Source organism: Gossypium raimondii, chromosome 11 (genome assembly GCF_025698545.1).
Source record: "Gossypium raimondii isolate GPD5lz chromosome 11, ASM2569854v1, whole genome shotgun sequence".
NCBI lineage: Eukaryota > Viridiplantae > Streptophyta > Magnoliopsida > Malvales > Malvaceae > Gossypium > Gossypium raimondii.
In genome coordinates, this window is record NC_068575.1 from 50,615,349 (window position 1) to 50,629,664 (window position 14,316).

Genomic DNA, 14,316 nt, shown 5'->3' on the forward strand with positions numbered 1-14,316 from the left:
AATTAGTACATATTATAAAGTTCAAAATATCATTTTATCATGTTATACAATCGTATGCGAGACTTGTACAAGTTTACGGAAGCTCAATAGATAATTTAAGATTGAATAAGGATCAAATTGTAAAAATTTTAAACTATCGAGTTGATGTCATGATTTTGGGGGTTCTAGGTCGAGATGTAACTCATTAACTTGTCCTTATCGTCACATTGAGAGCTTGACATCACGATGCTTGTGCAAAGAATAAACAAACCGCACGCTAAGTGAAAAAGCTCTGTGATATTTTAATTATAATATATTTAATAATAATTATGTTAATTTATATTTTATAGTATCATATATTATGATTTGAATAATTTCATATAAGAATATTGATTATTAAGAATTTTATTAAATTATATATTTTAATTATAATATATTTAATAATAATTATGTTAATTTATATTTTATAGTATCATATATTATGATTTGAGTAAATTCATATAAGAATATTGATTATTAAGAATTTTATTAAATTATATATTTTAATTATAATATATTTAATAATAATGATGTTAATTTATATTTTATAGTATCATATATTATGATTTGAGTAATATTCATATAAGAATATTAATTATTAAGAATTTTATTAAATTATATATTTTAATTTTAATATATTTAATAATAATTATGTTTAAATATGATTAAATTATTTATTATTGATATTAATAATCTTATTAAAATTTAAATAACAATAACAATAATCATTTACCAAAATAAATTTATGCTAAGGGTATTCTAGTCATTTTAGTTTTTTCCATTATGCTATTACACCTCTATTCCATTCAACCAAACACAAGATTACTATTACGCCTCTATTCCATTACATTCAACCAAACAGTTGATTTGCTATTACACCTCTATTCCATTACAGCGAACCAAACGTGCCCTTAGTGATCTATGAATAAAGTCACATCTAAGATTTGTAAGAATTGCACGATTGAAGAACAATGTTGGAAATTAAAAATGGTGGATGTACTTGGGAAGTCCTTGTATTATAGGGATTGTATCAAATTAGTCCATTTACTATTAAATGAATTAATTTAATCATTATACTATTAAAAAGAATAAAATAAAGTGAGATTGAAATAGACTGTATAAAAAAATGGCATTTACTATTTAGTAAAGTTAACATATTTAAAGTATTTTGGTTTTGTAAATAACCATTTTTGTTTAGAATTAAAATGCAATTGAAAATAATTTTCAAGATATTTTTATACAATAAGTATTAACTCTGCTACAATTTAATATGATTCCAAAAATACAAAACCAAATTAAAAGCAAAGAAGTGTGTGAATTCATTATTGAATGCCCCAGAGCTATCAGCCACAAATGTGTACGTACAAATACAATGCATCAACAATAAAAGATTGTTGCATTAAATATGTATGGGAATGGGAGGATAGTTCTTAGGTGATGGATATATCAAATCATAACGATTTTAATTTTACAATGATAATCTTAACAAATAAAATGATATATGAAACCAGTGTAAGTGAATATATACATAATGTTTCTTTTGGGTCTCTCATGTTATCACCATGAAAATAAATTAATAAAATTTTCTCGCATTTTATACTTATTCACTGGGTCTTGAAACTAACGCATTTATCACACATTTTGAGTATCATGTGAATTAGTGGAAAAAAATTAGAGAAATAATGATGTAATAAAATTACTATCTCTTAAAAGGGAATAATACTCATAAGTCAAAATAAAAATAAAATATTTCTTTTAAAGTTGAGATTTGAACCCTCTCGAGTCTATTATCTATTAGCATTAGGAGCAAAAGTGATACTTCAAAAAGAACATTATATTAACTTAAAGACGGATTCAAAATTATTATATGGATTTTACTCGATGAATAAAAGCCATAGTAAAATATTAAATATTCTCTTGTTCTCATCTCATGTTTACAAGGCTTCATCATATAAAAATTGTGTCTTAACAGAGCAGCAATGGAGGTACCCTGTGAAAGCCCTTAGTAATCTAGACCACCCATGCCGCCTGCGGTGGCTGCCCCTTCCTTGTCATCCTTTGGAAGTTCAGTAACAATGGCTTCAGTTGTGGTCATCAATGAACTCACACTGCCATTCCACAAGTAAGATTAATATCACCAACGTGCGCAAGAGCTCTAAATATATATACGAGGGAAACATCAAATAAAAGTTGCATCAAATAAAATCACCTTGCAGCATCTACCAAGGCTGTTCTTATGACTTTCAAAGGATCGATAATTCCAGCTTTAACCATATCTACATACTCACCTGATATAAATGCAAATGCACAAAAGGGTAAAAAAGTGATCCTCTGTGTTTCAACTCACAAGAACCAATCTTTTGAAACCAGAAAATATGTATATTTTATTTAACAATATGTTGTTGGTAGAAAGTGAATAGAAACAAACAGACCCTTGGCAGCATCATAACCGAGGTCGGGATTGTCCTGTTCCAGTAGCTTTCCAACAACCACTGCACCTTCAACTCCAGCATTAGATGCAATTGTATGTACAGGCATCTGTGTTGAAATAGAAAAAGAAATGATTATACAAATTGTAAATCCATCTCATTCAACCATTACATACACTAGGCCACTTGCCATCAACTATATTCGCAGTGTCTCTGTCTTGAAAAATTAACTAATTCCACTAATCTAACTAATATTTGTTCAAATTTTACTTTAAATATTAAAAATACCCGTTTTCTTTCTTTTTCCTTTTTCATAGTAATAGCTATCTTTATCACAAAACCTTTTAAACAAATGGTAATTAAGTATAGTTTAAAATGTTTAACATGTACGTATAACTTAATTAAAGTTTATTTTGGCAGTGAATAAATATAATTTTGAAATTAATTCAAGTCTCATTAATTTGTAGCTGAATGAATGAATGAATGAAAACAAAAATGCATTTATCTTTTTCATTTAGAATTATTTTATCTTAGGGGTTAAAATGTGTTTTTTAACCAAATCTCAAGGAGATAAGAGGGTATTTTTCAAACTAAAGGGGTAAATGTATTTTCAATCAAATTGCTACCCCAACTGAAAAGAAAAATAAATAAACAGAAAAACAATGAGTTGGAACCTTAAGAGCATTTTGGATGATCTGAACACCGATCTTCTGATCAAAGTTTGCAGTCTCCAGGTTTTCAAGTTCCTTAGAGGCATAAAGAAGTGCAGCACCACCACCTGTGCACAGGAAATTATTCATATAACACATGACACATAAATCCAACAAAATCAACCATTGCAATGCCAATTTGAAAGCTTACCAGGAACAATTCCTTCCTCCACAGCAGCTTTCGTGGCATTTAGGGCATCGGTAACTCTATCCTTCTTTTCACCAACTTCTGCTTCACTAGCTCCTCCAATCTACAAAACAAACTTCCATCAGTGCATCAATTTGAAAAGAACAGTTCGAGGAGAAACAATCAAATTGTTTTGGGGTATTCACATGGAACATTTGCATTTGGCACATTCGAATAAAATTTGAAAAATTATCTTGCTACAGTAACTAACCTTCAAAACTGCAACGCCACCAGAGAGCTTTGCAAGCCTCTCTTGTAATTTGTCCTTGTCGTAATCAGAAGTGCTTGATTCAATTGCTGATCTTATCTGCAGCAATTATTATAAGCCATTAATCGAATAATACTTATAAAAACAAACCTGATAGCTGTCAAAAAGATGTGGAAATGGTAACCAACTTGGTCGCATCTTTCTTCAATGGTAGCCTTGTCTCCAGCGCCATCAAGGATAATTGTGTCATCCTTTGATACTGTAACCTGCAGCCCAAAGAAATCAGCTAAAGTGCTATTCCCACAATCAGACACCACCCCCCCCCCCAAAAAAAAAGAGAAAAAGATAAAGAACATAGATAGAAAGAGAGAGAGAGATGTTGAAAGAAAGAAGGCAGATTCTCTTTACTGCTGCAGCATGAAATCATATCTCTATACTAACAAGGCAAATATTATTGATTAACGAACCTTTTTGCAAGAGCCAAGCACTTCCGCTCCAACTTTCTCAATGTCAAGACCAAGTTCTTCAGTTATTACCTATGAAGAAATCATGTGTAAGGGATAGGATGGTTAGGATTCTATTATAATGTAAAATCTAAAGCTGAGGGAAAGAGAACCTACCTCGCCCCCGGTAAGAGCAGCAAGGTCCTGCAAGCCAGCTTTCCTATTTTCCCCAAAAGCTGGGGCCTTAATGGCACACACCTTAAATACCAAGCACAGTCAGCAAAGAAAGAACCCAAGCAAGAGAATCTATAATAGACACAGTTTCCCTGGAAAAGTAAAAATATATATATACCTTGATTCCGGCACGAAGCTTGTTCAGAATGAGAGTTGCAAGTGCTTCACTTTCAAGATCTTCAGCAACAATTAGTAAAGGCCTTTGCTTCTGGAAAACACAATTTATTGATCTAAGAACGTGATAAAATGATACAAATTAGCAATTTTTTCCTCAGATAGAACTACTAACCGTCAAGGACAATTCCAAAAATTTCACCAAAGCAGGCAAGTTAGAGATCTTTTTCTCATGGATCAAAATAAGTGGGTTCTCCAATTCCTGGCAAAATAAGACCAATTGTCGGTCAGCGGATTGTGATGTTTATATGGCAAGAGGAAAAGGAAGTCCCATTAAACCTACGCAATATGATGCTAGTAACCACCAAATATTTTGCCAAAATACACTTACACATTTCTGGTTCTTCTGGTTGGTGATAAAGTAAGGGGATATGTAGCCTCTATCAAGCTTCATTCCCTCAACAACCTCTAATTCATTGTACAAGGTTTTCCCATCCTGAAAAAAAGAAAAAAGGGAGAATTAAAATTCATAAATCCAAATATGCCATTCAATCAGACAGAAAATTTGCTGCAAATAAAGAACATGACTCAACTGGTCAAGGAAATAGATAAGCAAGAAGATTCGAGGGGATTTATAAGATTTCAAGTAGCATAAATGGGATAAACTGAAAAATCCAATAATAACTTACAGCAATGGTAATAACACCTTCTTTGCCAACTTTCTCCATGGCCTTGGCAATGAGCTCGCCAATCTCCCTTTCTCCATTCGCAGATATTGTTCCAACCTTCAGAGGAAACAATGATGTAATTAATACTGAAAACAAAACACCTGATAAGCTCAGCGGCCAGTGCTGTAATAAGGTCCAGCCATCCATTCTAGGAACAAATGCTATATTCACTGAAGCAAACCTGTGCAATTTCCTCGGACGTGCTGATCATCCGCGCTCTACTCTTCAAGTTGGTCACAACTGCATCAACTGCCATTGTGATTCCTCGTCTGAGGTCCATGGCATTCATTCCAGCCGCCACTGATTTACATCCTTCAACAAATATTGCGCGGGTAAGGACTGTTGCACAAGTGGTGCCTGTGACCAAGAAAAGCGGTACCTCAGTAAGAACTCCCATTTTGATTCCATTACCATTATGCTTATGCACACTCAGATCCTCCCATATTTCCAACATCATCTATGGTGCCATATAACAATAACTAAATAACCTTTTTCCACAAAGTAGGGTTGGATGAAATGGTGCCAGGACACTGTACTCTATTCAAATTCATAGCCTTTGTAACTTCAGTACAAGTCAGTTATTTTCTGGGGTTTCCATCCATTCCATTAGGAAAAGAAAAACATCCAAATGAACAAACATGATTTACTAAATTAGTAGGATAGTGTAACAAATGAACCCTTACCATCACCAGCAACGTCATTGGTGGCATTGGCAACCTGCTTTACAAGGGAAGCACCAATGTTTTTCACTCTGTCTTTAAATTCAATGCTCTTGGCTACAGTAACACCATCTTTTGTCACCTTAGGAGCCCCGAAACTTTGTTCCAAAACAACATTACGCCCCTGTGCAAAAGTCAACCAAAGAAAGCAACAAGCATTAGTTAATTACCGCCTAGCACCAGGGCCCAGGCCATGCCTGGAAGGAAACTCGATAACTTTTTGCATCAACCAGTCACAACAGGAAGTAATGAAGATAGCCTAATAATCTATAGCCCATTAAAAGAGGCGAGTTAAAGGACAATCAGTAAAAACAATGTCATGAAACTTGAACAGTAAATCCCAATAAACAAAAAAAATGACATCGATTTGAAAAGAACAGAAAGGACAGACTTTTGGACCCATGGTGAGTTTAACAGCATCGGCTAGCTCTTGAACGCCGCTAAGCATCAATGCTCGTGCTTCTACACCAAATTTAATGTCTTTAGCCGCATAGTTTCTACTCCAACTCAGTCTAGTACCATTCTGTTACAAAAAAAAAAAAAACCCATATAACACAATAAAAGAACACAGTAAACCGCAAAAGAATTCAGAGAGAGAACTATATAATCTTACCAATTGGATTCGGTTCTTAGCCAACCTAGAGGTCAAAAAGGAGCAGAAGTAGTAAGTATTCAGAAGAACACAACAGAAATTATTAAAATAGGAGAAAAGAGATAGAGAGAGTGGTGGTTACCTGGCTTTGGAGGCGAGGGAAGTGAGATGGCTGTACATGGTGGCGGAGTTAGCGGCGGCAAATGCAAAGGCAAAGGCAAAGGCAAAGGAAGTGAGGAAGTTGTAGGGTTGAAGGGAGGTTTTAGAGGGAGAGATTTGGAAGACACGTGGCGCCCAAAGGCCTTTTAACTTTTTTTTATAAGGGGTTTAGGTGGGGCATCAGTCCTCCAGTCGTCAAGGCCCAATGGGAGGGAAGTGATAGAAAATATTAAATATTTATTTTTAAAATTAAAATAATTAACCACACTTTTTATCATCCCCTCATATTTATAGATTAAACTTTGATGATTTCCTGTACTGATTTGATGGTGAATTGTTAACTGTTTCGGGTGTGATTTAAATTTGAGTCACGTTAGTGTTTTATTCTCCTTTTATAATTAAAAAAATTTAAACTCTGATATTATATTTTTATATTGTTTTTATAGGCTACAATTTTTTTTCTTTTGTTGGAATTTTTAAAAATTCACTTGCCCATTTAATATTTTAAATATGTTTAATAATTATTTCAGTTTTTAATGAATATAAAATTTTAATAGAAAATGTTAAATAAGACAAATAAGTAGGTTAGCGTATAAAATATTAATAAAATTTCAAATAAATTATTTTTAATGAGATATTTAAATTATTATATTTCTCATTTATCCAAAACTATTCAAAATAATATAAATATTGTATTAATAAGATTAAAATTAAAAAATAAATCATCTTTTAAAAATCAATATTTATTTTATCTAAACAAAATAATTATATTTAGTACTTATATTTACTAATTTACCAAATAAATTTTTAATATAAAATACATTACTTAAAAATTTAGCATTAAAAATTTCAATTATCAAACACATCCTCAACATCTCATCAATAGTAACATCAATTTAGCTAATCATATTGTATATAAAATTATTAAAATATATAAAATTAAATTCTTTAAAATTTTAATAAAACCAAACTAAATTTTTGTTAAATGATAAATTTAAAATTACAGTTTGTTAAATTCAAATATTTTTTATTAATTTTATATAAAAACATAAAAACACTTAAAAATTATTTTACCTTTTTGGCATAATTTATTTTACTTGTATTACTGGTTTTATTAAATTAGTAACACTTAAGTTAATATTATTAATATTTTATTTGTGATGGAATTGTAACTTTGCAAACCAGGGTCCTTAGGAGAAATTGCGCATAAATAAAAGTATGTTATCATTTCAAGATTGTCTCCGTTTTTTCAAATTTGATTTAAATAATAGTAAAATGAATTACTTTGATAGGTCAAAATCAAGCCAAACCCAAGCTCTATTTTAAGAAGAAAATCTCATCAACACGGTTGATAATTTTTATTATTTGATAGCATTAAATAGTATATATTTAAATATTACAGCAGAGTTTTAGAGATACTAATTAGAGATTTTAATTTCTTAATTCATTCAATGTTTCATATATATATATATATATATATAGTTGTACATATTTCTAGAAATATATACTTTTGAGAGAGTTTTTCCTCGATACATTAGAGTATTTATCTCTAATTTCATCATGGTATCAGTTTTTTTATCCGATTTTTAGGATTTCTTTTTCTAATTTTAAAATTTGTTTCAAAAACCCTAGAAACACAAATTTGGTACTGTCTACCCTAACTTTATTTTTTTCTCTCACCACCTCTTACTGTTGGAGTCGGAATCCACTCGCCGACGAAACCCCAAACTCCAGTGACTAGAAGACCCATACGTAGGTCTCACGCGCCGTCGCAAGCTTCTACAGCTTCGGTTCACGCGTTGTGCGTGGACTTCCCCTGTTGCCACCATGTTTTATTCGACGTTGTCATGTGCTCTCTGCTCCCTTCCGGTCATTCTCCTCTAAGTGGTGGTGTTTTTTGGCTAAGTTTTTTTTTTTTATCTCTTTTGTGTTCTTTTTGGGTGTTCTTTTCCCTAATTTTTCAAGTAATTTTTTTTTGGGTATTAGCTGTTTTTCCAGCCTTATGTCTAAGGACAAGAAGCTCGTGATTCCAACCGATAATTCCTCGTTGTAAATTAGTCCTGTGAAGCTTGATGGACATAATTACCTTGCTTGGTCAATGTCTTGCTTATTGTTTATCAAGGCTCGTGGCTTGTAGGGATACATCATCAATATAACGTCGAAATCTAAACTCACTGATTCAACATTTAATTAGTGGGATTCAACGAGCTCTCTTGTTATGGCAAGGCGTATCAACTCTATGCAACCCAATATTTCCAAAACTTATTTGCTGCTTGATACTGCAAAAAAAAAATGGAATGTTGTTGCTCTCACCTACTTTCGTGTTGGGAATGATGTACAAATTTTTGAGTTTCGAGATAAGGTCCATGGTACAAAACAGGGAAAGCTAACAATTTCTCAATATTTTGCTGAATTAAGTGGGTTGTGGCAGGAACTTGATTATTATCAAGATTTTCAAACGTCTTGTACTAATGATGCCGAAAGATTTTAGAATATGGTAGAAGAGGAGCACGTTTTTTTTATTTATTGGATGGGTTGAATATTGAGTATGATCAGATTTGGGTTCAAGTTCTTAGCAAAAATCCGTTCCCTTCTCTCCATGGGGCATACTCATATGTACACAGGAGGAGAGTCGTCATGTTGTTATGCTCTACAGTCCACCTCTTGAGAAAGCTGGTCTCATTGCTAACCATAATAGTCCATCGGATGGTAAGTTTGATAATGATCACTTGACGTGTCACTATTGTGGCAAGCCTCAACACACTAAAGATTCATGCTGGAAGTTGCATGGTCACCCCACTCGAGGTCGTGATGGAAAACGAGACGGTAATTCTCGACTTCAAGCTCATTTGTCAGACTCTGTGACAACAGAAGACAAGTCCACTTCCGCTGGGAGTTTTACCTTGGACGAGATTCAACATCTTCGACGCCTCTTGTCTCAATTGGACTCTACCTCGATTGCCAAGTCTAATAATGAGAAATCAAGTGCTATTTTAAATGCTCCATTTACTTCTGAATCTTGGATTATTGATTCTGGTGCGAATAGACATATGACAAGGTTAAACAAAAGCTTATTTAACTATACTACTTATCCATCTAAAGATAATGTGCAAATAGCCAATAGCTCCTTTACCTCCGTTTTTGGAATAGGTTCTATTGTTTGTACTCCCAATATCACTTTATCCTCTATCATCCATGTTCCTAAATTTCCAGTTAACATATTATTTGTTAGTACTATCACTAAAGCCTTAAATTGTAAACTTGAATTCTTTCTCGATCACTGTGTCTTTCGGGACCTTCAGACAGGGAAGACGATTGGGAATGGTAGATTGTGTGATGGCTTACATCTTCTAGATAGATCACCCAGTATGTCTCAAGCCTTATTTGGAGACAATAAAGATGTTAACCAGGAGATAATTCAGTGGCATGGGCGGTTAAGATATCCATCATTTATTGTTTTTGCCAAGATGTCTCCTACTTTGTTTTCAAGAACTCAGTTAGACTATTTAGTTTGTGATGCCTGTAAGTCTGTTAAGCATATAAGAAACAATTATCCTTTACATAATAATAGAAGTACTGTTCTTTTTTAGATTATTCATTTGGATGTTTGGGACCCTACTCACATTACTTCTTTATATGGTAATTTTTGGTTTGTTACATTTATTGACTGTTGCACTTGGATGACATGGATATTTTTATTAAAGTCTAAAACTGACATTTTCTCGTGTTTTCGTTCTTTTAATAAATTGATTACTACTCAGTTTGATGCTAAGGTTAATATTTTAAGAACTGATAATAAAACTGAGTATAAATTTAATGATTTTTTAGAATCATATAGGATTTTGCATTAGACCAGTTGTCCAGGTACAAGTGCTCAGAATGGTGTTGTCAAAATGATAAATTGGCATCTTTTGGAGGTTTGTAGATCACTTATGTTCACTATGAACCTCCAAAAGCTTTACTGGGGGGATGTGATTTTGGTTGTTGCTTATTTCATTAATCGGATGCCTCTTCGGGCTCTTGATTTTAATAGTCCCATTGAAACCTTACAGGGCAATACAGATTACCTAGTTTCACCGAAGGTCTTTGGTTGTGCTTGTTTCATTCATTTTCGACGTGGGAGAAAATTGGATCCTTGAGTAATCAAATGTGTTTTCATTGGATACTCTCTCACATAGAAGGGTTACAAATGTTATCATCTGCTATCTAGAAAGTATTATATAAGTATGGACGTAACATTTCGTGAGGATGAATCTTATTTTTTTTCATTACAACCATCTCTTCAAGAGGAGGTTATTGAAAATGAAGAGATGAGACCCTATTTTGTTACCTTTCCGAGGGAAAATTTAGTTCTAGCAGAGACTTTGGTTCAAGAGAAAGTAGTGGACGATTGTTGGATAGGCTTGATTTAAAGACACAAACTGGGAAAGGCAAGAAAGAAGACACCATCATATAATCTACTTTATGCCCTGAATCTTCACTATCATGTGAGTCGTTTTACCTGAGGTTGCTACTGATTTATAATTACCAATAGCCCAACGAAAAGGTGTTAGAACTTACACTTTACATCCTATATCTAACTTTGTCTCTTATGATTCCTTATCCCCATCCTATACAGCTTTTTCTTTATCTTTGTTCTCTATGTCTGTTCCACAAGATTGGAGAGAAGCTATCATTGATCCAAGATGGAAAAAGGCTATGATTGAAAAAATGAGACGTGGGAACTGGTTAATCCTCCTAAGGGGCAGAAAATGGTTGGCTACAAATAGGTGTTTACAATCAAGTATAAGACTAATGGTTCAATTGAAAGACTCAAAGCCAAATTAGTAGCACAAGGATTCACTTAGACATATGGAGTGGATTATCAAGGAACATTTGCTCCAGATGGTAAATTGAACACAATTAAGGTCCTTCTATCATGTGCAGCAAATCTCAACTGAGACTTACAACAGTTTGATGTAAAGAATACCTTCTTACATGAAGACTTGAAAGAAGAAGTGTATATGAAAGTTCCTCCAGGATTTGAGGATAAAGACACTCAAGGGAAGGTATGTATATTGAAAAATGCCTTATATGGATTAAAGCAATCTCCTAGAGCCTGGTTTGATAGATTTAGTAAGGCAATGGTGTCGTTTGGCTATCGACAAAGTAATGTTGATCATACCTTCTTTGTAAAACATAACAAGGGTAAGATTACTCTCCTTATAGTTTTTGTTAATGACATAATTATGACAGGAGATAATAGGGAAGAAATTACTCGGCTTAAGAAATAATTGTCTCAGAAATTCGAAATCAAAGGCTTGAGAAAGTTACAATATTTTCTCGAAATAGAAGTTGCTAGATCGAAAGAGGGAATCTTTATTTCCCAAAGAAAGTATGTCTTGGATCTTCTGACAGAGGCTGACATGTTAGGTTGCAAACCAGCAGAATCATCTATTGAGAGTAACCACAAGTTACAAGTAGGGATTGGTGAAATGATGGATAAAGGGAGATATCAAAGACTCGTCGGACGATTGATTTATCTTGCTCATACTCGACCTAATATAGCCTATGCAGTTAGTTTGGTAAGCCAGTTTATGCATGATCCTCATGAAGCCTATATGAAGGCAGAATTGAAAATTTTGTTCATTTAAAGTCTGCACCGGACGAAGGTATTCTCTTCTCCAAAAATAATCATCTCAAGGTAAAAGTATTTACAGATGCATATTGCGCTGGCTGTAACATCCTCAAAACCCCCTTAGTCGTAAATAATATGAGATAAAATATTAGCGAAATAAGGTATAAGATCAAAGAAAATGAAAGTTGCAATATATCAAAAGAGAGTTAAATCAAAAAGCATGACATGATGTATTAAAGAAGGGACTAAATCGTAAATATGTGAATTTTTTAGCTCAAGTGTAAATATTTAAAATTTAGGGGATCAAAGTGTAAAAATGAGAAAGTTGAAGGACCAAAAGTGAAAATAATCCAATTTAATAAGATATGGAATTGTCATGTAGGGACCAAATTGAATAGGTGAAGAATTGTGAGGGACTAAATCGTAATTTTACCAAATTAAATGATGATTCAAGGATGAAATTTTGAAAGATCATAAAAGGTAAAATGATCAATTAGCAAGAGGAGAATTCTAGAATGTAATGATGATGTTGATGATATTTTGGTGATTTTTTAATTAATTAGTTAAATAATATTTTATTAATATTTTACTTAGATATTTATTATTATTTTATTTAGAAAATGGTAGTATAAAAAGAAAGGAAGGATGAAGGAAATTTATCATCCTTCCAATGTGAGTGAAAGGATGAGAAAAGAAGTTTTCTTTTCTTTACAATCTAGTCTTTTGCCATGAAAACCTACCTTTTTATCCAAAATTTTTGAAAATTTCCTTAGATATTAAAGAGAGAAGATGAAGTAGAGATTCTAGAGAATATGTTCATCAATTTAGAAGCAAGAAAGTAGTAGATGAAAGTGGAGAAAATGAGAAGAAAAAGGAAGGAAAGTGGTGAAGATGAGAAATGCATGGAAATGAAGAAGAAATGAAGAAATTCTTGACAAAGAAGGTAAGTTTCATACTAAACCTACTTGTATTTCAATAGATTGAGTTACAAATGTTTTGAGTCAGATGTATGAAACATGTATTTAATCTAAATCTGGAAATAGAAAGTATTTGATGAAGAATAGAGACTTAAAACACTAATTTGGTAAGAGAGAATGTGATTTGTATGGTCAAAAGTACTAAGATTAAGAAATGAATATATAATCTACACATAAACATAAGTGTCTAAATTGTATAGTAATCAAAAGTATGACAATTATGTGTGAATGAATAAAAGATAGTGCAAAGAACCATGGAAAATAAAATATTTTTTCATTAAAACAATTTGGACGAGAGCAGTGACTTAACTTTGAAAATTCACCAAAATTATAGAAATTTAGTTAGAGATTGAATTAAATATTTAATTAAAGATTATTGAGTCTAGCTTCATATGGAAGAAACGGTGAAAGAAACGGAATTTTATAGTTTGAGATATATTAATTTTTGTGAAACAAGGTAGGAGTGGATTCGGGTTCTCCTATTATGAATTTAGAAAATCATAAAAGTTGTAAAAAAATTATTAGGGTTTTAAATGTATATGTTTAAATTCTTAATGAGTCTATTTTCAAGAGAAACAAATGGAAATATCATCCAAACCCCGTAATAAGAGATAATTAAGTTTTAGTAAAGAAAGGTCGAAGCTGTCAAACAGCAAAACATGGGCAAATTTGAAGAATTTACTATACTTATTGGCTAAGTCATAAATTCTAAACTTTTTATGGTAAAAATATATTTGAGTCTAGTTTCAAAAACATCAAGCGGATCTTAATTTTGAATTTTGTAGCTCAAGATATAAATAATTTAGTGACTATGATTCAAGTGGACAGCTTTGATATGAACACATAAGTAAATAGAGGAATTATAGATAATGTTACATATAAACATGTTATATACTAAAAGTTAAAGATTCTAACAAATATATACATAAAGGATGTGGAATGGAGAGGAGGAGGAGAAAAAAATGAATATATATATAGTAGATGAATTTGAAATGTTTTGAAATGGTTGTAAGTGATGGAATGATCGATACATATGAGTATGTTTAAGCGAATTGATAACATAATAAGTGAATAATTGTTAATTTATGTGAATTCTTTGTTAAAATTTTATGAAGAATTAAATTGATTGACACGATTTAGAAATAAATATGAAATATACATAAAGTGGGTAAACTACTTTT

General features: G+C 32.2%; 1 protein-coding gene across 1 annotated transcript; it reads right to left on the reverse strand.

Moving 5' to 3' along the window:
- Positions 1 to 1,834: 1,834 nt before the first annotated feature.
- On the reverse strand, positions 1,835 to 6,670 carry LOC105803260 (chaperonin CPN60-2, mitochondrial). Its single transcript, XM_012635334.2, has 18 exons — positions 6,525 to 6,670; positions 6,404 to 6,428; positions 6,182 to 6,313; positions 5,755 to 5,914; positions 5,253 to 5,428; positions 5,033 to 5,128; positions 4,735 to 4,839; positions 4,519 to 4,605; positions 4,348 to 4,437; positions 4,173 to 4,253; positions 4,020 to 4,088; positions 3,741 to 3,818; positions 3,556 to 3,651; positions 3,309 to 3,408; positions 3,122 to 3,225; positions 2,451 to 2,556; positions 2,228 to 2,306; positions 1,835 to 2,126 (listed from the first exon to the last, which is right to left on the reverse strand). The coding sequence occupies exons 1-18, from the start codon at positions 6,560 to 6,562 to the stop codon at positions 2,021 to 2,023; spliced, it is 1,728 nt and encodes a 575-aa protein (XP_012490788.1). The 5' UTR covers positions 6,563 to 6,670; the 3' UTR covers positions 1,835 to 2,020.
- Positions 6,671 to 14,316: the final 7,646 nt, after the last annotated feature.